General features: G+C 48.0%; 1 protein-coding gene across 6 annotated transcripts in view; it reads right to left on the bottom strand.

Annotated features, from left to right (window-relative positions):
* PTPRU (protein tyrosine phosphatase receptor type U) overlaps nucleotides 1-23,095 on the bottom strand; it is an 83,690-nt gene that overhangs the window by 38,117 nt on the left and 22,478 nt on the right. For all 6 annotated transcript variants that reach the window (XM_067725172.1, XM_067725173.1, XM_067725167.1 and 3 more), the window contains exons 6-14: nucleotides 22,851-23,025; nucleotides 21,957-22,250; nucleotides 10,948-11,256; nucleotides 6,075-6,184; nucleotides 5,526-5,727; nucleotides 5,071-5,173; nucleotides 2,292-2,565; nucleotides 1,471-1,507; nucleotides 571-709 (exon numbers count right to left, since the gene is read on the bottom strand). In XM_067725172.1, coding sequence (XP_067581273.1) covers nucleotides 571-709; nucleotides 1,471-1,507; nucleotides 2,292-2,565; nucleotides 5,071-5,173; nucleotides 5,526-5,727; nucleotides 6,075-6,184; nucleotides 10,948-11,256; nucleotides 21,957-22,250; nucleotides 22,851-23,025 — 1,643 coding nt within the window. The remainder of the gene's footprint in view (nucleotides 1-570; nucleotides 710-1,470; nucleotides 1,508-2,291; nucleotides 2,566-5,070; nucleotides 5,174-5,525; nucleotides 5,728-6,074; nucleotides 6,185-10,947; nucleotides 11,257-21,956; nucleotides 22,251-22,850; nucleotides 23,026-23,095) is intronic.

Genomic DNA, 23,095 nt, shown 5'->3' with positions numbered 1-23,095 from the left:
GGTCTCCTCTGAGTCATGGGCCCAGGAGGACTCCTCAAGGATCAACAGTAACAGAGTCCAGGGCAAGCAGAGCCCAAGAGAAGGTGGGGCCTGGGAAGCGCAGAGGGTCCTTGCTTTGAAGTGGAGTGAGCCCTGCCCCCACCTCAGGATCAACACCACAACCCCGTGCTTAGGGCAGACAAGAGAGCCGAAGACCTTCGGGGGGCTGAGGATTCCAAGTCAGGTTACCTCCACACCATCCCCATCAGAACAGCCCAGCAGGCACAGGAGGGCGGTGCCCATGCCCAGCACGGCTCCTTGGCAGCCGGCAGTGAGTGCCCTTGCTTGGACAGTGGCACCCGGCACCAGCTAGAACTGGGCTCCAGCCAAGCCACTCTAGGGCAGCTCCATTTGCAGAGTCTCGGGCTTCCCCCAACCCGGCTTGGGTCCATCCACAGGCCTGATGCCCAGGCTGGCAGCCCTCCACACACCCGCCAGGCGACTGCCTGACCAGCCCCCAGCCTCCTCTCTGCTCACCAGGCCTCTGACGGAGAGAAGCCTAGGGTGGGCCAGGGCACCGGCCTCACTCACCCCTTTCGGATGATAATAATAATGGCCCCCAGGAGGAGGATGAGGACGGCAAGTCCCCCTGCACAGATGCCCAGGATGAGCCCCATCTCCTCCGACCTCTGGGACACCTCCAGGGGCTGTTTGCTTTCCTTGCAGGCAGCTGGGAAGAACAAAGCAGAACAAAGGATCAGAGGGGAGATCAGGACCACCTTAAGCCCCAAGGAATAAACATCTGCCCCTCATCCTCAGCACATGTCCCACCTTTCAATCAAACCCATCTCCTTATCATCCCTCACACCTTCCGCATTCCCGTGGCAGAGGCTTTACGTGCCCTGTGCCCCTATCAGGGATATTAGCTCCCTTCACCTCTCTGCCTCCTCAAATCCTCCCCGTCCTTCAGTGGACGGGAGATGGAGGATGTGTGGGGCCTTCAGACCCCACCTTTTTGCCCTCCTGGGAGGCAATGGGGGGAGAGAACTATGTACCCAGGGCATGGTTAGGGCATCTCAGGATGGGGAACCAACCACATTCCCCATCTGGGAGCAGGGACAATCCCTACACCACAGGGTCCACGCTGTCCCCACTTCTCCCCACCATAGGAAAGGGGGAAGATACAGACCTCAGTGTCCAGTACCCACCACCCCCGTGGCCCGACCATAATGGCTCACCCTCCTCCAGCCCCCTGCCAAGGCCCCTTCTGTGACCATGGCAGGATGAGGGTTTGTCCCTACTGCCCAGTCTGGAAGAAGGAGACCTTGAGGTGGGGCACATAGGGAGCAAGAAAGGGAGATGGTTCCTGACCCCCAAGCCTGCCGGACCACCCTCCTCTGCTCCCACAGGCCTGGGAACCCAGGGTCCACCTCCCCAGAGCCCAGCAAGTAAGAAACCCGCTACTGAAGGACTGAACCCAGGGGGACTTACCTTTCCTGGCAATGCGGATGCAATTCAGCCGGGTCTCCTGGAGGCACAGATGGGGGTCTCAGCACCGCTGAAGTCAAGACCTGACCCTCCCCAGAGGGAATCTTAGACAGCGTGTCTTGGGCCTGGTCAGGGCTTTTCTGGCGTGGACTGTTACTAAAGACACCCGACCTGGCAAGAGGGTCTGGGGGGAATCAGGCAGGGAGGGGCCAAGAGGGAAGGAGCCTGCAATAGGGTAATGCCTTAGGAAAGGGGGATGAGATGGGTGGAAACAGACAAGAAACAGCATGGGAAGAGGGCTGGTTGCGGGAGGCGCTCAGAAATGAGGGTGGGGCCTAGATCCAAGGGTCTGCTTAGGAGGGGGGCGGCCTGGGAAGGAGCGACCCGAGGAGGGAGGAGCCTGGATAAGGGCGGGGCTTCAGGGAGGAGGCGGGTCCCAGGCCTCCTCAAGGTCTGCTGAAAGTGGGAACCTGAGATTGACCCCCTCTGGAGAGAGAGGAGCCTGAGATAGAAGACCAGGGCCTCAGGGGGCAGCAGGGACCAGGCTGGGAGCTTGGATAGAAAAGAGTCTGGGGAAAAACGGTTCAAGAAGGGGGTACTGCTGGAGAGAAGCTGGCTGGGGTTAGGAGGGAGGGGCTCAGGTGAGTGGGCGGGGCTGGGAGTGGGAGGAGCTATCGGAGGGCAAGGCTCATCAGCGGGGGCGGGATCAGGACGGGGGTAGGGCCTGGTGGGGGTGGGTCTCTGGCCTCTGTAGCAGCCTGCTCCAAGGTGTCGCCAATCCTGCCCCCCAGCCGGCCCCGCCACCACCCCGGCCGGCCCCTCACCCCCTTCAGGTGGCTTGTTGCCTGGAAGTAGATGAGGTAGGCCTTCCTGGGTTCAAGCGGTGGGTTCCAGAAGCCACGATAGGTATGGTTGTCACCCACGGTGAAGGGCATGGCCTCAGGCAGACTGCTGGCCGCCAGTTCGGCCCCGAAGTAGTGCACCAGGCCTCGGGCCAGCGCCGCATCGAAGGTCAGCGGCACTGGGAAGCAGTCCTGGCCGCCTGGCTCCCGCCGGAGTCTCCGCGGCCGCTCCTCCTCCACAATAACCTGGTACACACTGGCCATGGGGGGGGGGGGGGAAGCGCAGTGGTCACGGTTGCCAGAGAACAGGGAGAGCCATCTGGTGGCTAAGGGCGTGGGCTTTGGGGTCAGGCCCAGGAGAGGGCTCATCTCAGCTCTGCCTCTTACTAGCTGGGCAAGTCACTTAAGCTCCCTGGGCCTCAGTTTCCTCCTCTGTAAAATGGGAGTGATTACAGGACTGTTACATGAGGTAGAGGTGAGGAAGGAGGCAAGTTTAGCAAGCAGCCAGTGCCTGTCAGCTGTTATTACTGTAACTAAGGCTGAAAGAATGTGAGCCCTGCTTAAGGGAACCAAGCCCTAAAGCCCCACCCTGACTCCTCAATGAGTCCTCCAGGGCCTGGGAACCCCAAGCCTCAGGCTCCAACCAGGTTCCCGACAGGTCCCTCTAGGCCACAATAAATTCGAGTAAGACATGATGCATTCACTCATCCAGAAAGTGTTTACTAAGCTCAGACATGGGGCCCTGTGCCGGGCACTTGGGGGATGTAGGCTTCCTGGAACTGCCCTCCAGTGGGGGAGCTGGTCACTTAGCAGGCAAACGAGGTCACACTAACCCTACATCTCGAGTACCCTCCCAACCCGGAGGCAGCCTCGAGACTGCAACTCTGAGCCTGCCATCTCCCGGTCCTGATGGCTGATCTGTGTTCCCTGGTCTGTATTCCCTCTGATTTGTGTCTCCTGATCCCGACTTGTGTGTTTCTATTTATTTTCATCACTTTACTGAATGGCCTTGCTGTGAACTCCTCCAAATCCTCTGTGGAACAGAGCCAAGAGTAAATAAATGAATGCTGACAAATTTAAATATTTCCAGTCCCGGCCTCGGTCACGTCTTGGCACGGGATACCCCATACTGACAGCCTGCACTCTGGCAAAACAGAAATGCCTTTTCCTTGCTCTCCAGCTATTTCTTTTGAGCTTCCAAGTTGGGAGGGAATCACCCCAGCACCCTGGGATTTGGGCCAGACAGGTTCATTCCATCACTAACCAGCCCAGGCCCTTCTCAACCCTCCATTTCCCAGGCTGATGTGAGGCCTCTCCTGGCCCGAAGTCCCACCATTAGCCATGGACAAAGCACATCTTGATCCGGGATGATCCCCAAGATGCACCTAAGGGAGGCTCAGAGGGGTAAAGGGATGTGCCCGAGGTTGCACAGCCATCAGGCCTCTCCCCCACACATGGTCCACCCCTCGCCCAGACCCAGCCCTGCCATCATCATCCCTGAGAGACGCCGACCAGGCCTGCTCACAGGATCCCCCAAGGGAAAAGGAAAGGAGAAGGTGATGCTGGTTTCCCAACTCCTCCCAGATTCAGAGGCAACAGGGCCCTGAGGCTCCTGCAAAATGCCAAATGCCCCTGAGATGCCCAGACTTTTTCCTGGGGTCTGGGAATCAGCCCAGGGCAGGCTTTGCAGTGGCAAATACAGGGGAGCCAAAGCAGGAGAAAAGAGTGGAAGGGGGGGAGGAGTGAGGAAATGAGGGGGTGTCAAGGGCACCTGGGAAACCCACTGCCTTCTTGGGGGGCTTAAGAGGACACTCCCATGCCCAAATGCAGGCTGTCACCCTCTCCCAGTGCATGAAACTTTATGGTAGGAGGAGGTGGACCAGAGGGGCAGGGAGGCTCTGTGACTTCAAGGAAAGGTACAGGCTTTGCAGACAAACCTGGCTTCCAAATCCCAGCGCTATCGTTTACCAGCTCTGTGGCCATGGGGCTCATTATTCAGGCTCTCTGAGCCTGTTTCCTGATATGTAAAATAAGGGTACTAATACCCACTCCACAGGCTGCCACGAGGATAACATGACTCATGCAGGTAAAGTCCCTAACACGATGTCTGGCTGACAGGAAGTATGTGCACACATTCCACAAACACGCTCACTCTCTTTCACATACACACTCACACATCACACACACGTCACGTGTCTTCACTACACGTGCACACACGCGCGCGCACACACACACACACACACACACACATCTTGTCTCCAGCACCTTCTCCCCAACAGAAACAGCCACTATGGCATCAGCTTTCTCTGCAAAGAAGTGAGGAGGCCAAGCTCTTGGCCACTCCAGAGAGATGGCCCCATCTGGCTGGCTGCACTAGCCTTCCAGAAAGCCCATCTCTGTGTCTCCCTGGATGGGATCCTCCAGGGAAAATACTGGGAAAAATAAGGCCCCCAGAGTTCACTTCTCCAAGGTGTCAGAAGGAGGCCCTCTGGAGAGGCCTGAACAGTCCCCTCTCCAGGCTGGATGTTGTCCACAGATCTCATGACAGTCACCACCAGGCACCCTGCGGCCTCAGAGGGGAGTGGCTGCAGGCGTCCTGCCTGCCCGGGATCACAGAATGTCCTCCTCCTGACACTCTGAACCCTTAGTGTGAGACTGAGGAAGGACAAGGGTGAGCTGGCCTGGGTGGGGACTCTGGGTCAGAGGAGGGGCCTCTTCCCTATGGCCCTGACCCCCCGCCCCTCCATGCAGGCGTCCCCACCTGATGGGCGCCCCGCGGCCCTGCGCCGGCCTCAGCAGCACGGTGATGGTGTTCTCAGACTCCCCCAGCGGCGACGGCATGTCGGCATAATCAAAGCTGGGAGCTGGGGAAGGGGACAGGACATAAGCACAGAGCCCGGCCACTGGACCAGGAAGGTCAGGCCTCCAGCTTCCTTGACCCCTGTCCTCAGATCTCTTCCCCTTCAGCCTTCGCCTCCTTATTCCCTCTGACCTGAGCTTCCCTGACCCCTGACCTCAGCCCTTGGATTCCACCCATCATAGTCTCTAGACTCCTCTGGTTTAATCCTCCCTGACCCCTGACCTCAACCTCTAAATGGTACATTTATCTCAGCAGGAGCCCTCCATCACCACCCCCAGGAAGCCTCACCCCCTACCCATGGAACCCTGAGACTCTGCCTCCTCCAAAGGGGCCAGGGCGGGTCGGGCGGGGCTCACCTGAGATATTGGTGGTGATCTCGGTGAGCGCCGCCTGGCCGAAGCCTTTGCCCGTGCGCGCCCGCACGGAGAACAGGTAGGTGGTGCCCGGGTGCAGGTTGGAGAAGACGTGGTAGGTCTCATTGCGGAGCTTGGAGATGGTACGCCGTGGGCCCGGCACATTGACCGCCGGGTCTGACGACTCGATGCTCTGGTAGCTGATCTGGGGGCAGGATGGGCAGGTAGGCGGGCACAGGGGTGGGGAAGGGCATTACTAGTCCCATAGCCTCCCACCCATCATGGTTCAGGTGAGCTAGGGATAAGGTTGGACAAAGGGGAGAAGCTTGGTGGGGGGACCGTGGATGCCCCTTAGTCCAGGCCTCTGGGCACCTTCGCCTCTCTCTTCTGCCTTCAGGGCCTCTGTCCCCATAACACATGGGGCACAGACCACAGCCACAGTGGAAGGAATCCCGATCATCACCTGTGTTCCTCCGCCCCATACACTTCCCTCTCCAACCTGTGGGCCCACCTTGCACCAGGGGCCCCAGCTGTAATAGGGTCCAAACCCACCTCATACTGAGTGATGAGGCCATTGGGCTCCTGGGGCTCCTCCCACTTGAGGAAGATCATGTCCTCCAGCGGAGTGAAGGTCAGGGACTCAGCCGCAATCCCGCCAGGCACTGCAAGGGAAAGGCGACATGGGGCAGGGAAAAGCAAGCTTTGGAACCAGATCCCTGAGTTCAGATTCCAGCTTTGCTATTTCCTAGCTGGAATGCTTGGACCACTCAGCCTCTCTAAGCCTCAGCTTCCTCATCTGTGAAATGGGGATGATAATAACACCTCCCTCACCAGAATTAAATGTTGTGATGTACATAAGGCCCCAAGGCAAATAAATATCAGCATCTCGTATGGTTCCGCCTATGCCCGAGCACTCGAAAGGGGCAGCTGGCACTTTGGCCACTGTGCAGGATGCATCTGGCAGAGAAGAATGAATGCTCCTACTTTGTTCCAGTTGAGTGGTTTTCAGAAAATATAGACATTTGCCAGAAAAATGAAAACAGCCGCATTAGAGTGGCAGGATTATGGGTGGAGCTGTTTTCTTGTCTAAAAATTACTAATTACACAAACAATATGTTCAATGTAGAAAATCAAAATAGGCATAAAGAAAATTAATGGCACCTACAGTTCCATCACCCAGAGATAAATACTGTCAACATTTCAGCAGAAGCCCTTTCAGGTATGGTTTTGTTTTTGTTTTGTTTTGTTTTAAGGTATCATCTTAACAGCAGGCTCAAGGAATTTCTTCTAGGAAGAGAACGGCCTTTGTTTGGGAAAACACCTTGATAAAATGTTGTGGGGAAGCTGAACTCCTAAGATAGGGGAAAGCAGAAACCCAGATAACAATCAGGGACAGCTCAAGTGCCTTGTGTTAAAATGAACAGTTAACAAGGCAACACCACTATCCACCCACCAAAACGATAAACGGAAAAAGACAATTCCAAGTGTTGGTGAGGACGCAGAGCAACCGAAATGTTCACACACTGCTAGTGGGAGTATAAATTGATACAACCACTTGGGAAAACTGGATATATCTACTTATTATGAACACATATCCTATAACCTAGCCATTCTACTCCTAGGCATAAACCCATCAGAAATGTGTATATCTACCAAAAAACAAGAAATCTACAAGAATTTTATTTGCAGCACAATTTAAAATAGTTGAAAACAACCCAAATGCCCAACAATAGTAAATAAGAAAAATAAATGTGGCATATTCACATAATGGACCGTTCAGCATTGAGAAAGAATTCTCTAGCACTGTACACACAACGTGGCTGAATCGCTCAAGCATAAAGCTGAGAGGAAGAAGCCAGTCATAAAAAGAGTACACACTGTATGATCCCACTGATGTAATGTTCAAAACCAAGCAGAAATTCATCTGTGGCATTACAGGTCAGGATAATGCTTACCTTTGGAAGGTTGTGAGGGGGAGGGTGCATAAAGGGGGGCTTCTGGGCTGCTGGTAATGATTTTTCTTGGTCTGGGTGTGGTTATCCTGATGTGTACCATCTTTGAGAATGCTTTGAGCTGACCACTTAAGATAAGCACGCTTCCCGTAAGTATGATACTAATACTTCAGTGAAAAGTAAAAAATATTAAATAATGAGCAGTTATCAGAGGGAGGGGGGAGAAGAGGGATAGAGAAAGAAGAAAGAAAACCAAGTAACCCAAGTGAGGCCTGGCCAGGGTTGGGGGAGGGGGTGTGAAGCAGCCACAACAACGTACCTAGCCGGGGGGAGGGGAAAGGTCAACAGATTTTAAGAATGGAGCAGTCTGATATTCAGTTTGAGGTTACTTAAGAAGTGTATCAGTATATGCTACCCAAAATATGCCACTTGGTATAAGGATGATTTTGAGCTGAATTGAGAAGGCAATGCAGGAGCATACATGAGAAAAAATTCTCTGCCCTCCCCCTATTTGCCTAAAAGTAGGTCATAAATTTGTAAAGGTGCCCCCTTCCCCTCTCTACCAGAAAGGACAGAAGTTAATCACTGAGAAAACTAGACCCTTATCAGCCTGGAGGAATCTACCTAAAAAACTTTCAAGACTACCATTAGTTTCCCCATATATTTGACTTCCCCTAATTTGCTGCCCCTAGAAGCTCAAAGCCCTTTTCCTTTGTCTTGTCACTTCTCTAAAAATTCATTGTTCTTTTGTTAGGACACTATATAAGTCCCAGTTCTCACCACCCCTTTGAGTTACTCATCACTGAGTACTCCCCTGTTATGGGTGATGCATGTGTTCATAAACTACTATTTCCTAGGATGGAAAATAATCCGAAAAAATATGTATATGTATATATATATCTTATATCTGAATCACTTTGCTGTACACCTGAAACTAACACAATATTGTAAATCAATTATACCTCAATTTAAAACTTTTTAATAAGATAAATAAATAAAAATAAACTCCTGTTTGTTTTTCTCTTGTTAATCTGTCTTTTCTCCATCTAATTTACAAGGCCCCAACCAATGAACCTAACATGAGTAGAAGAAAAAAGTTGTTCTTCCTTTCCTACATTTGCAGTGATTCAGGGTAAACTCCTCTAGTCCTCACTCCCATCCCCAGCAAATCCTCAGCACATCAGTGCAGGGCATAGAGGATACACGTTGCCTCAAGTGAGTGGGGTTTTCTGGAAATCAAGGAAGGAGTTGAATTTTATATCTGGGATGCTGCTGTGAAGAACAGAAAACTGCATATGTGAGGAAGCAAAAAACAAAACAAAACAAAAAACTATTAACCAAGGAGCTTGGGGTTACCTGGGATTTTACAGCAATCTGGAGAACGCTTTTGCTGGCATTAGAGTGTAGCTGTTAAGAAAAACAACTCTCAAACAGATGGCCAGGTTTGAAACCCAGCTCTGCTACCCATCTACCAGCTATGTGCCCTCATCTGTAAAATGGGAATGGTAATAGAAAATAACCAAATAGGGTTGCCATGAGGATCATATGCACTAATACATGAAAAGCATTCAGAATAGTGCTTGACATATAGTAACTGCTTAATAAATATTAGCTTGACATAAGTAGAACATTGCACCCAACAAGGACAGAACACCTATTTTTTTCAAGTAGATATGGAACATTTATCAAAATTTAACCATATGTCAGGCCATAAAGCAAGGATCAAACTTCAAAAGACCAAAACTAGAGTATATACTCTGACCATAGTGGAAGTAAGCTAAAAATCAATAACAAAAAGATAATTCGAAAAATCCCAATTGCTTAGAAATTAAGCAATGTATTCTAAATAACTCTTGGGTCAAAGAAGAAATCATAACAGAAATTAGAAAATATTTTAAACTGAATGATACTGAAGATAGGATATATCAGAACCTGTGGGATGCAGCTAAAGCAGGGCCTAGAGGGAATTTTGTAGCTTTACATGTATATATTAGAAATAAAGAAATGCTCAAAATCAATGATCTAATAAGTTTCTATCTCAAAAAGCTAAAAGAGGGCTTCCCTGGTGGCACAGTGGTTGAGAGTCCGCCTGCCGATGCAGGGGACACGGGTTTGCGCCCCGGTCTGGGAAGATCCCACATGCTGCGGAGCGGCTAGGCCCGTGAGCCATGGCCGCTGAGCCTGCGCGTCTGGAGCCTGTGCTCCACAATGGGAGAGGCCACAACAGTGAGAGGCCCGCATAACGCAAAAAAAAAAAAAAAAAAAAAACAAGGTAAAAGAAAAGCCGATCAAATCCAAAGAAAGTATTTTTTTAAAAGAAAGAAATAAAGAATAGAAAATATTCAATAAAGAAAATAAACTAGGGGCTTCTCCGGTGGCGCAGTGGTTAAGAATCCGCCTGCCAATGCAGGGGTCACGGGTTTGAGCCGTGGTCCGGGAATATCCCACATGCCGTGGAAGCAACTGAGCCCGTGTGCCACAACTGCTGAGCCTGCGCTCTAGAGACGGCGAGCCTAGAGCCTGTGCTCCACAACAAGAGAGGCCACCGCAATGAGAGGCCCATGAACCACAACGAAGAGTAGCCCCTGCTCGCTCCAACTAGAGAAAGCCCGCGCACAGCAATGAAGACCCAACGCAGTCAAAAAACACATAAATAAAATAAACAAATTTAAAAAAAAAAAAAGAAAGAAAGAAAAGAAACTAGGCCAAAAGTTGGCTCTTCGGGAAGATTAATAAAATTTATACACCCTTACCATGAGAAACATGAGAATAAGAGAGAAGACACAAATTACCAATATCAGGAATGAAAAAGGGAATAGCACTATAGATCCTACCGATGTTCAATAAATATAATAAGATAGTATTATAGGGCTTCCCTGGTGGCGCAGTGGTTGAGAGTCCGCCTGCCAATGCAGGGGACGCGGGTTCGTGCCCCAGTCCAGGAGGATCCCACATGCCGCAGAGCGGCTGGGCCCGTGAGCCATGGCCGCTGAGCCTGCGTGTCCAGAGCCTGTGCTCCACAACAGGAGAGGCCACAACAGTGAGAGGCCCGCGTACCGCAAAAAAAAAAAAAAAAAAAAAATAGTATTATAACCAACTTTGTGGCAAGAAATTTGACAGTTTAGGTGAAATGATCAAACTCCTTAAAAACGCAGTATACCAAAACTGATACAAGAGTAGAAAACCTGAATATTCCAATATCTGTTTTGAAAATTAAAACTACTATCAAAAAACCCTGCCACAAAGAAAACTCCAGGCCCAAATGACTTCATTGCTAAATGTTCTCAAACAATTAAGGAAGAAATATACCATCTTAACCCAAAGTCTTCAGGGGAACAGATATCAGTATCATTACTTTACTGTTATACAGTCGGTTTAATCCTAAGCAAATAATTTCCTATAGCAATTTCAGTCTCAGACATGCAGCGTCTGTGGGAGGCACTGAGGACACTGGGAATAAGGGGGCCTCTTACCATCCTCATCCGTCTGGAACGTGACCTCCTTGCCCTCCTTGCGCCCCTCGGGGTTAGTGAGGATGAGCCGCACGTGGACATTCCGGTAGGGCAGTAGGTTCTTGATGGTGTAGTGGCTGACACCCCGCTCTATCTTCACACATTCCCGGATGGTCTGGTTGTGGCTGCTGCCCAGGGTGTAGTGATAGCACAGGGACACAGTGTAGGTGTGGCAACGTGTCACGTTGTAGCCCAGTGGTTCCCACTGCAGGGTCAGCTGGCGGGCCTGGATCTCAGCAAAAGCCAGGCCTTTGGGGGCCCTCATGGGCTCTGGGCAACCCAGGAAGCAGAGAGAAAAGGTAGGAGAAATGGGAAAAGAAGAGTAGATGGGAGAGAAAACATCATTCAGCTGACTGATATCAACCTTCCTTTGCCCCCAAGAGTCCAAGAGACCCCCTAGAAGAGCAAACAGTGAGTAAAAGTGTGTTTGGAGTCAGGCGGGGCCACATCTGAATCCTGGCTCTGCCACTTGCAGCTGGCAACCACTGGCTAAGCTGCTTCACCTCTCTGAGCTTTACTTTTCTCAACTGCAAAATGGAATAATAGGCCCTACCTCATAGGATGGCTGTGAGGTTTAAGGTAATACATGCAAAGCATGCAATAATGGCTAATACACAACAGGCCCTCGAAAATTTTAGCTATAATTTTTTTTAATAGTACAGTTCACCTCCTATTTCAAGATCGTGCTGGAGGACGTCAAGACAGTCTGAATCAACCAACTGCTGTATTTTCCTTAATTTATTAATTCCAAACTTGTTCTAAAACAGCTTATAGTAATATATACGATACAATAGTATAGAGAAGTCAGGATGATGGGGGAAATGAGAGGCAAATAGTTAAATAATGCCAGAGAATGTTAGAAAAATAGAAATGCATGTCATTAGGTTCTATGTGGAGCTAAAGATAAGATTCAAATTAGGTGGTGAGTTTCCTGGCTGCCAAAGCAAAAAGGGAAATACAATCTGTTAGATGATGATAATGATGATGATGATGATGATAATGGCTGTTAACATTTATTAGAGGCTTTGTATGTGCTAGGCATTGTTCAGAGGCTTTAAAATGCTTTATCTCATTCAATCCTCTCTGTAATCCAATAGACAGGTGCAATTATTAGCCCTGTTACACACATGTAGAAATGGAGGCACACAGGAGAGATAAGTAACTTGCCCACAGTCGCACAGACAGTAAGTGGTAAAGCTGGGATCCAAACCTGGACAGGCTGGCTTCAGAATCCACACTCTTAACCACCACTACCCTGCCTCCCCATGAGGAATTCACTGTCCAAAAAATAAAAATAAATCACACCAATGCCTCTGGAGAGGCAGCTACCCCAACACAAGAGAGGTGTATATTACTCTGCTTTACAGCCTCTTGATGATTCCATAAAACCAGAAAGTTATCCTCATTTTATAAGTAAAGAAATCAAGGCTTCTGAAGCAAAGCCAGGATGGAGCCCAGGGGGCTCAGACCCATCCTGCATCTGCATTGACCAGCTGTGTGATCCTAAGCAAATCTCTGGGCCTCAGTTTCCTCATCTATAAAATGATGGAAGAAGCCAAGATTACTAATGATCCTCTTCTCTCTTGCCCCCTGACTGTGCAGGTTCTGTGACACCTGCAAAGTTTCCCCAGTTAGAGGACCTCAGGACACACCTTAATGAACAGGAAAGAAAGCACTACTGCTTGCCCTCTTAAGATCATTAAGTATGACCCTGTTATCATCTTTATACGATTAATTTGCTCAGGATGCTCTTTACAAAAATGATGCAAAGAGAAACATCAGGCTGCTTTTTACCTGGGAACGCCTGGGCAGGTGGCACAGCTTTAGACACTGGTCCCAAGGACAGCACAATGCAAGTCTGTTTCCGCCCAGGAGCTTTCCTTCCTTCCCTGGACCACAGGCAAGTGGCAGTCTCCAGTCATACATCAGACCACCAAGAAGAGATTTCAGCACATGCTAAGAGCAAGGCCCACCTCTTGACTTCTTACAGAGAGCCTGGCTCTCTTCTCCCCACAAACGAGGCAGACCCGATCCCCACCCGACAAAAACGTTAAAGGGTTGGCTCCCTGCTCACTGCAACCTGAGGGTTGCTGGCTGCAAGCCCACTTACCACACTTGTGTTTTCTCTCCCGTTCCTGGCGCACAGAGATTTTCCTAATGGTTTTCTATATAGTTTTGTTTTAACCCATCGTTCTTATGTGTTTGGACAGGAGTGGGAGGATTTGGTGAGTGCTCACTATGCCATCTTGTTCAGAGATCCTTGCTTTATTGCTTGACTTTCTGGCTCTGGTCCTGGCTGCCCGATGTGTCCTGTCCCAAAGTGTGTATGTCTATGTCAGTGTCTATGTCTATGTCTATGTCTACTAAAGCCAAGGACCATGGCTTTATTTGCACTAGTGAGAGTGGATCTCGTTTCCCTGCAGCTCTGCTCACACCATCCCCACCCCCGGGAACACCTGCTCCACATTCTTTGCCATCCTTCCAGGTTTGGCCAAAGTGTACTGCTTCCTTCACCATCTGGCAGCATTTAGAGAAGGACATGAAACGTTAAATATAAACCGGTAACACAGGCTGGGTTGGGACCATGACCAACAAGACTGTAAGTGTCCCATCCAAAAGGGGCAGCTGCCACTCAGTTCCAGGAGATATCGCCATGCAGGACTACAGGCTCAGGGTTGCCAGATCCTCCCATTTCTTCAGAGAAGCCAGAAATTCCGATTTGTGTGTGTGAAATCTCCGGATTTTTAAATACTGGCAACCTACTCAGGTTTCTTAAAACCACTTTGCAGGGCACAAAATGGTAACCTCTAACTTGGAGGATGAAACTTTCACCCTCGTGCTTGGGTATCTCATTCTCCAACAGCTGCGTTAGCCCCCATCCGCCTCGCTAGAAGAAGGGGTCTTTGAAAAGAAAGCTCACATTTCTTTCTCTCCCCACCCTGAACAAATCTGGGCAGATCCAGGGGCTCAAATAGTTTGTTGACTAAAGGCTGATATGTTGATTGAGGGGTGTGAATTCATGAGTCTCTCTGTGTTTCCAAAAACCATCTGGCACCCAGACACGCTCTCTTCAGCTGCCAGCACACACTGGCAAAACAGAACTTGGGGACCTCAAAGCCCCGTCTCTCTAAATTCCATATGGCTGTAGGCTACTCAGAGATCAAAGGTCAAAATGCACATTAAAACAAGAAGGCTAACAGTTAACATCTGTTAAATTAGGCCAAAATGTGTTGATTTTAATGATGTTAAGGAGGATTCAATAACCCTGCAACAGTCTGTTTCTTGAGGAAGGGGCTTTGGAGTGGGGTCGGGTGCTCCAGAGTTCAAATCCTATCATCTCCACCTCTCATTAGTTCTGTGACTTCAGGCAAGTGATTTAATCCCCTTTTGAACATCAAGTTCCTTGACTAAAAAATGGAGATACAGTAACACCTACTTTGAAAAGCAAGTGTGAGAGTTACATGAGATGGTCTAACTTATAGTAGTTGATTAATTAATATGTGCACTCTAAGGGTGAAATACACCCTTATATACAGCAGCACCCTTTATAGTAACAGTATAAATTAGTGCGACCATTTTTAAAGCAATATATGTCAAAGTCCTTTCTTAAACCACCCCTGACTACTTATCTCAAAGAAATAACTCAAGGAGGAAAGAAAGCACGATAAGCACTAAATTTTTCAATATGGTATTATTCACAATAACAGGAATCTAGAGACAAATAGCCCAGCCATATGGAGACACTCAGTGGACTCCTACAGCCAATAAACATAATTATAAACAACATAACACATGTAACACCACCAAGAAAAGGAAGCAGAATACAGAATGCTTTCTACATCCCAATGACAAGGGTGTGAAATGTGTACTGTAGGCATGTGGGCAGAGATTTGAAGAAGGCAGGAAAACTAAAACAGCTGTTGGGCTAGGATGGTGAGACTTAGAGTGATTTCTTTTGAATGCCTTCTACTGACGCTGTATTATTGTTTTTACATTAAATAATATTGTGGGAGCAGAGTTTCATGGGGACCAGGGAGATGACAACACAGCTGGCCAATAGCAAAACAACTATGGGCCAAGGCGTCTAAGCAAGGAGGGGTGGTGATGCCAACGAAGAGAAGGCAGGGTGAGCTGTCCGGATCCTGTCTGCTTGGTCCCTGCCCCAGGTCCCGTCCCGGCCAGCCTGTGTAAAGTGTTTAGCAGTGCTGGCACAAAGTGGGCACTCAGCCCACAATGGCATCTGCTGTTGCTGTTCCTGATGGTGTGGTCGTGACAGTGGTGGTAGTTTCGAACACTAGACTGGAAGGCAGGACATTCCAACTTTGGTTCTGACTCTGCTACAGACTCACTGCGTAGATTTGGGCAAGTGACTACATCTCAGTTTTCTCATCTGTGAAATGGGAACGAACAACAGCTGTCACCATGAAACATGGGTTCTTAACCCACTGTATGATCACAGGCAAGTGCCTTCCTCTCTCTGGGTTTCATCTGTACATTAAGGAACGTAGAAGAGAGATTCTCTGTGGATCCCCAGCTCTGATTTCTTTTATTCTAAGTACCTGACCAGAACTGGCTTTGAAGAGTTAAAAACACCATAGCAACAATAGTTGTCATTTACTGAGTGCTTACTGTGTGTTAGGCACTATACTTCACAGGCATTTAATGCATTTGCATGCCATCACCTGCATTTAACCCAAAACACTGGAGGGTCCCACGGTTCAGGCTTCACTGCTTTTCTCTTTTCCACCTACACTTATTCCCTAAAATCTAAGGACTAAATCAGGGGTTCTCAACCTCAGCATTATTGACGTTTCGGACTAGATAATTCTTTGTTGAAGAGGCTGTTTATACACTGCAGGATGTTTATCAGCTTCTCTGGCTTCCTCTACCCCTTAGATGCCATTAGCACCCCACCCCCCGTTGTTACAACCAATATGTCTCCAGACCCTGCAGATGTCTCCTGGGAGACAAAATCATCCCCCAATTGAGAACCACCATGATAAGAGATCTCATCCTGTGTCATGGATGTAAATACCATCTATACCATATCTATACTGATGACTTTCAAATTTATATCTGCAGCCCGAACCTCTTCCCTGAACTCCATACTCGTAAATCCATCCACCTGATAGATATCTCCACTTGAACGTCTAATAGGCATCTCAAAGTCAACATTTCCAGCACAGAACTCCTTATCTATGGCACCCCGTCTACTACACCTGCTCCTCCCGCAGTCTGCTCCCTCGCAGTAAATGATAACTCCATCCTTCTTGCTGCTCAAGCAAAACACCTTGGAGCCATCCTTGACTTCTATTTCCTTCTCCCACTGCACATCCAATCCATGAACAAATGCAGTTAGCTCTACCTTCAAAACAAACCCAGAAAATAAACCACTTTTCACCACCACCACCACTACTTCCTCCCAGCTCCCAGCCTCCACCATGTCCCAGCTGAATTGTTGCAGTAGCCTCCTCACTGGTCTCTCCTCTGGTCCCCTTGCCCTCCTGGAATCTATTCTCCACAAAAGGACCAAAGTGATCCTTTTAAACATAGTAAGTGATGTCATTCCTGCTCTCCAAACCCGCAATGGCTCCCCAGCCCACCCAGCGTAAAATGGCTCTGAGTCCCACATCCCCAGCATGACTCTGACCTTCTCTCCTGCCAGCTCCCCCTCAGTCACTAGACCACAGTTCTACTGGTCTCCTTGCTGCTCCTCACACATGCCAAGCACGCTATACAGACTTCCTTGCTATTACGTCTGCCTGGAATGCCCCTTCCCCCAGCAATTCCTCCAGCTTCCTGCGTGGCACTGTCCCTCACCTCCTTCAGGTCTCTGCTCAAATGTCACCTTCTCAGCAAAAACGATCCCTGAGCCTTTTTGAAATGACAATTCTCCTGCCCCCACACCCCATCCCCCTTCCCGCTTTAACCTTCACAGCCCTGGTCATCATCTGATCATCCGTATATTTCACTTGTTTACTGTCTCCTCCGCCAGAATGTGAGTTCCATGCAGAGCTCTGGCACGAGGAACTCACTCACTAGTGGCTTTTGTCTGTCTTGGTCGCAGTCTTATATCCCTAGCAACTAAACAGTATGTGACACATAATAGGCACTCAATAAACATGTGTTGAATGAATCTTCACACTAACCCTGTACGGTAAGGATTATCATCATTCCCATGTTATAAAACAAGGGGACTAAAGCTTGGGGAGGTTAAGTAACCTGACTCAGATCCCTCAGCTAGAAAGTAACTTCCACTGGAATACTCTTACCCAACACTCAAGGGTCTCTCTAAATATGGCATTAAACTATTTTAGATGGTTCCCAGATCAGCTTTTTAAAACACTTAAGAATACTGACTGGCAAAAAATAAATAAACCTCGACCTAAGCATGTAGCTTATCCAAAAATTAACTCAAAATGGATCACGGACTTGCATGTAAAACTATAACACTTTTCTTTCTTTTTTTTTTTTTAAAAGGAGAAAATTTGGGGGATCTAGGGCTAGGCAAGGAGTTCTTAAATTTGACATCAAAAGCACAATTCATAAAAGAAAATTTTGATAAATTGGCCCTCATCAAAATTAAAAATGGTTGCTCTGTGAAAGCTCAGGTGAAGAGGATAAAAAGACAAGCTAAAAGCCAGGGGAAAACATTTACAAACTACATACCCAAAAAAGGACTAGTATCCAGAATGTGTAAAGAGCTCTCAAAGCTCAACAATATAAAGTGAATAATCCAATTAGAAAATGGGCAAGGACAGGAACTTCCCTGGTGGCACAGTGGTTAAGAATCTGCCTGCCGTATATACAATGGAATGTTACTTAGCCATAAAAAGAAACGAAATTGAGTTATTTGTAGTGAGGTGGAGGGACCTAGAGTCTGTCATACAGAGTGAACTAAGTCAGAAAGAGAAAACAAATACCATATGCTAACACATATATATGGAATCTAAAAATTAAAAAATGGTACTGATGAACCTAGTTGCAGGGCAGGAATAAAGATGTAGACATAGACAATGGACTTGAGGACACGGGGTGGGAGGGGGAAGCTGGGGTGAAGTGAGAGTAGCATCGACATATATACACTACTGAATGTAAAATAGTTAGCTAGTGGGAAGCAGCTGCGTAGCACAGGAAGCTCAGCTTTGTGCTTTACGATGACCTACAGGGGTGGGATAGGGAGGATGGGAGGGAGGCTCAAGAGGGAGGGGTTATAGGGATATATGTATACATATGGCTGATTCACTCTGGTATACAACAGAAACTAACACAGTATTGTGAAGCAGTTATACTCCAATAAAGATCAATTAAAAAAAGAGAAAAAAAGAAATCCGCTTGCCAAGGCAGGGGACATGGGTTGAAGCCCTGATCCGGGAAGATCCCACATGCCACGGAGTAACTAAGCCTGTGCGTCACAACTACTGAGCCTGTGCTCTAGAGCCCACGAGCCACAACTACTGAGCCCGAGTGCCATAACTACTGAAGCCCGCACGCCTGGAGCCCGTGCCCCACAACAAGAGAAGCCACTGCAATGAGAAGCCTGTGCACCGCAACAAAGAGTAGCCCCTGCTCGCTACAACTAGAGAAAAGCCCACGTGCAGCAACGAAGACCCAATGCCAAAAATTAATTAATTATTTATTTATTTTTAAATGGGCAAGGACATGAATAATTCACCAAAGAGGATATACAGATGGCAAACAGCACATGAAAAGATGTTTAACATCACAAGGCATTAAAGAAATGCAAATTAAGACCAGGATAGGGTATTACTACACACCTCTCAGAATGGCTAAAATTTTTTTAAAAAATAATAATAATGACAGCACCAAATGCTGGCAAGGATGTAGAAAACTGGATCACTCATATATTGCTGGTGAGAATGTAAAACAATACAGCCTCTCTGACAGCTCCCAATAAAACTAAATATTCAATTACCATATGATCCATTAATTGTACCCTCAGGCATCTATCCCAGAAAAATATGAAAAATTATGTTCATGAAAAACTTGCAAATGAATGTTCATAGCGGCTCTACTTGTAATAACCAAAAACTGGGACCAGTTCAAGTGTCCTTCAACAGATAAATGGTTAAACAAACTCTGGTATATCCACACCATGAAATACTACTCAGCATTAAACAGGAATGAACTATTGATTTACACAACTGGATGAATCTCCAGGAAATTACAATAAGCAAAAAAGCAAATCTCAGTGCCAAGGCAATTCAATGGGAAAAGAATAGTCTTTTCAATAAATGGTGCTGGAACAAGTGGACATCTGCAAGCAAAAGAATGAGATTGGACTCCTACCTCACACCATATACAAAAATTCACTCAAAATGGATCAAGGACCTAAATGTAAGAGCCAAAACTATAAAACTCTTAGAAAAAAATAAGGGTAAATCTTCGTGACTTTGGATTAGGCAATGTTTTTTTAGATATGACATTGAAAGCGCAAACAAAAGAAAAAACAGATAAATTGTACTTCATCAAAATGAAAAACCTTTGTGCTTCAAAGGACACCATCAAGAAAACTAAAAGACAACCCACAGAATGGAAGAAAACACTTGCAAATATATCTGATAAGGGTTTAGTATCCAGAACATATAAAGAACTTTTACAACTCAATAATAAAAAACTGAACTTAAAAATGAGTAAAGGATCTGAATAGACATTTCTACAGAGAAGACATATAAATGGCCAATAAGCACATGAAAAAAGTTCAGTATCATTAACCATCAGGGAAATGCAACACCACAATGAGACACCACTTCATACCCACTAGGATGGTTATAATCAGAAGACAGATAATAACAAGTGTTAGTGAGAATGTAGAGAAACTGGAACCCCCATACACTGCTGATGAGAATGTAAAGTGGAGTGGTTGCTTTGGAAAACAGTCCAGCAGTTCCCTAAATGGTTAAACACAGTTACCATACTATATATATATATATACACCCAGGAGAAATGAAAACATATGTCCATACCAAACCCTGTACTTTAATATTCATAAGAATACTGTTCATAATAACCAACAAGTATAAAAAACGCAAATGCCTACCAACCGATGAATGGATAATTAAATTATAGTATGTCTACAAAACAAAATATTATTCAACAATAAAAAGTACTGGGACTTCCCTGGTGCCGGGATTTCCCTGGAGGCACAGTGGTTAAGAATACGCCTGCCAATGCAGGGGACGGAGGTTCGAGCCCTGGTCCAGGAAGATCCCACATGCCGCGGAGCAACTAAGCCTGTGCGTCACAACTATTGAGCCTGAGCTCTAGAGCCCGCGAGCCACAACTACTGAAGCCCGCGTGCCTAGAGCCCATGCTCCGCAACAAAAGAAGCCACCACAATGAGAAGCCTGTGCACCACAAGAAGAGTAGCCCTCGTTTGCCGCAACTAGAGAAAGCCCGTGTGCAGCAACAAAGACCCAACGCAGCCAAAAATAAAATAAATAATTTATTTTAAAAAAATACTAATGCATGCCACAACATGGATAAACCTTGAAAAATTGTTCTAAGTGAAAGAAGCCAATCACTAAAGACTACATATTGTATGATTCCATTTATATGAAATGTCCACAAAGAGGCAAATCTATAGAGACAAAAAGCAAACTAGTGGCTGCCTTGAGCCAAAGGAATTAGGGGGAAATGAGGGGAGGGGTGGACTGCAAAAGAATACAAGGTTTCCTTTGGGGGAGATGAAAAATATTCTAAAATTGATTGTGGTGATGGTTGCACAACTCTGTGAATATACTAAAAACCACTGAATTGTACACTCTAATGAATGAAATGTATGAGGTGTGAATTATATCTCATAAAGCTGCTACCAAATTAAAAAGCCGATTCCAAAGGTTATACACTGTATGATTTCTTTATCTATATAACATTTCTAAAGTGACAAAATTTTAGAAATGAAGGACAAATTAGTGGTAACCAGGGGTTGGGGGTGGAGGAAGGGACAGAAATGATATAAAAGAGCAACGAAGGATCCTTAAGCTGACTGAACTGTTCACTATCTTGACTGTGGTGGTAATACACAAAGCAACCAACACATGTGATAAACTGTATAGAACTAAATATACACAGATACACACAAATCAGGACAAATGAAACTGGGGAAGTCTGAATAAGATCTGTGGATTTTAACAATGTCAGTATCTTGAGTGTGATTTATACTACAGTTTTGCAAAATGCAGGAAACAGGGTAAAGTGTATAAGGAAATTTCTCTTATATTTTTTCTTACAACCGCATATGAATCTTTTATATCTCAATAAAAATTCAACAACAACAAAAACGCTGCAATCACAGAGTAAGAAAATTGTTCTGTTGTCAATTTCTCTTCTGATTAAACAATAAAGTCTCCCCTGGTGCAGGTGTGCCACTGCTCGTAACAGCTGCATTACCCTTTGAAACAAGCAAAAGCAGACTTCAGGCTCAATTGCCCAGACAAGAGAATCCAGCTAGAATTTAATAACACTTTTATTTTATGGTGTTTAGTTGTTTATCTACATGATATAATGTAGAATTAAGAACACAGATTCTGAAGACAGCCGGTCAAGGGTTCCAATCCCTTACTGCTCTGCTGCTTACTAACTGTGTGACTTTGAGCCAGTCACTTAACATCTCTGTTAATAATAATCTGTACAGAGGTTACAGATTTTACACCTCATCTGTACAATGGGTAAGACAAGAGTACCTAGATCATGGTGTTGTTCTGAGTTTTAAATCAATAAATGATACACACACAATATATGTATAAATGTCCATCACAAAGTGAAATGTTAGCTATCATTATTTTCTTTACCATAACTAGGATTGAGGGAAGGTCACGATGTTTTAGAAGGTTTTAGGAGCACAGATCGAGGCCATACTACCGCTCGGAATGTACCCTTCGCCCCTCGGTTGCCCTGAGTCCATACCCGGGTATCTGGAGGAGGGAGTGGAGCCAGGAGGCACCCACCTGCGCACTTGGTGCGGCTGACGAGGGGCGGCCCGGGGCGGCCTGTGCCGCCGTCACCGGGGCGCGTGAGCAGGACGCTGATTTCGTACTCCGTGTCGGGGTCGAGGTGCCACAGCTTGTAGGTCTGCAGGCTGACCGCGTGAACCTCCGCCCACGGGCCGCGCGCCATGCGGTACTCAATCTCCTTACGCACGATCGGCCCGTCGCCAATGATGGAGTTGGTGTTGAGCTGGATGATGAGGTAGGTGGGACCAGCGCGCAGCAGCTGCGGGGGCGCAATGGGGGTAGGGGGCTCTGCAAGGAGATGGGAGAGAGACGGAGCCCGCGGATGCCGCTATGAATCCCTGGCCCTCAGCTCCTCACCCCACCACACCCAAAAACCCAAGAGTCCTCCTGTCCCCCCAGGCTCCTCACGCAGCCCCCAAGCCCTAGACTAGACTGCCTCCCCCCACTAAATCCCCAGGGCCTAAGAAACTCCCCACTCCAAAAGCTGACCCCGTCCTCACCCCTCAGCCTACACCCTCTCCCTCACTCCCTTCTGAATCCCCAAGTCCACGCGTCCAAGGACTGATCGCTTGCCCGCTCCGGTCAACCCTAGGGCCCAATAGCCAGATCCCGCCTCGCCGGGCTCACACCTTGACCCAGCCCCCACGCGGGCCCACCTCTCAGTCACATCCCCTCACCTCCAGTCCGACCTGATCGCAGGTGAGATTGTGCCCCTCCGCAAGCCCCGCCCCGCGGTCAGACCACGCCCCTGGTCAAACCCTTCCTTCCCTACCCGTCCATGGGCCACGCCCCCTGACAAGACTCCGCCCCCTGGTAGAACCTGCGCCCCCACCCTCCGCTCGCCCCGCCCCTCGGAGGCCCGCCCTCCGCAAGCATCCCCGAGCTCACCTTTGACGATTAGCTCTGCGAAGTTGGAGACGCCCACGCCACGCTGGGCCTGGGACACGCAGCGGTACAGGTCCTGCTCCGCGCGGCGCACGGCGGCCAGCGGGAAGGTGGCCAGGAAGCGCCGGTGGCTGATGTGCCTCACGCCGGCCGCGGGCACCAGTGCCCCGCTCTGTCGCTGAGCGGGGAGAGGGGCCAATGGGTCATGGGCGCCGGGGAAGAAAGGTCCAGATCTCGCTGTGACCCGG

Source organism: Pseudorca crassidens, chromosome 2 (assembly GCF_039906515.1).
Source record: "Pseudorca crassidens isolate mPseCra1 chromosome 2, mPseCra1.hap1, whole genome shotgun sequence".
NCBI classification, from domain to species: domain Eukaryota; kingdom Metazoa; phylum Chordata; class Mammalia; order Artiodactyla; family Delphinidae; genus Pseudorca; species Pseudorca crassidens.
The sequence above is the reverse complement of the archived record's forward strand: the minus strand, read 5'-3'. Positions and strand labels throughout refer to the sequence as shown.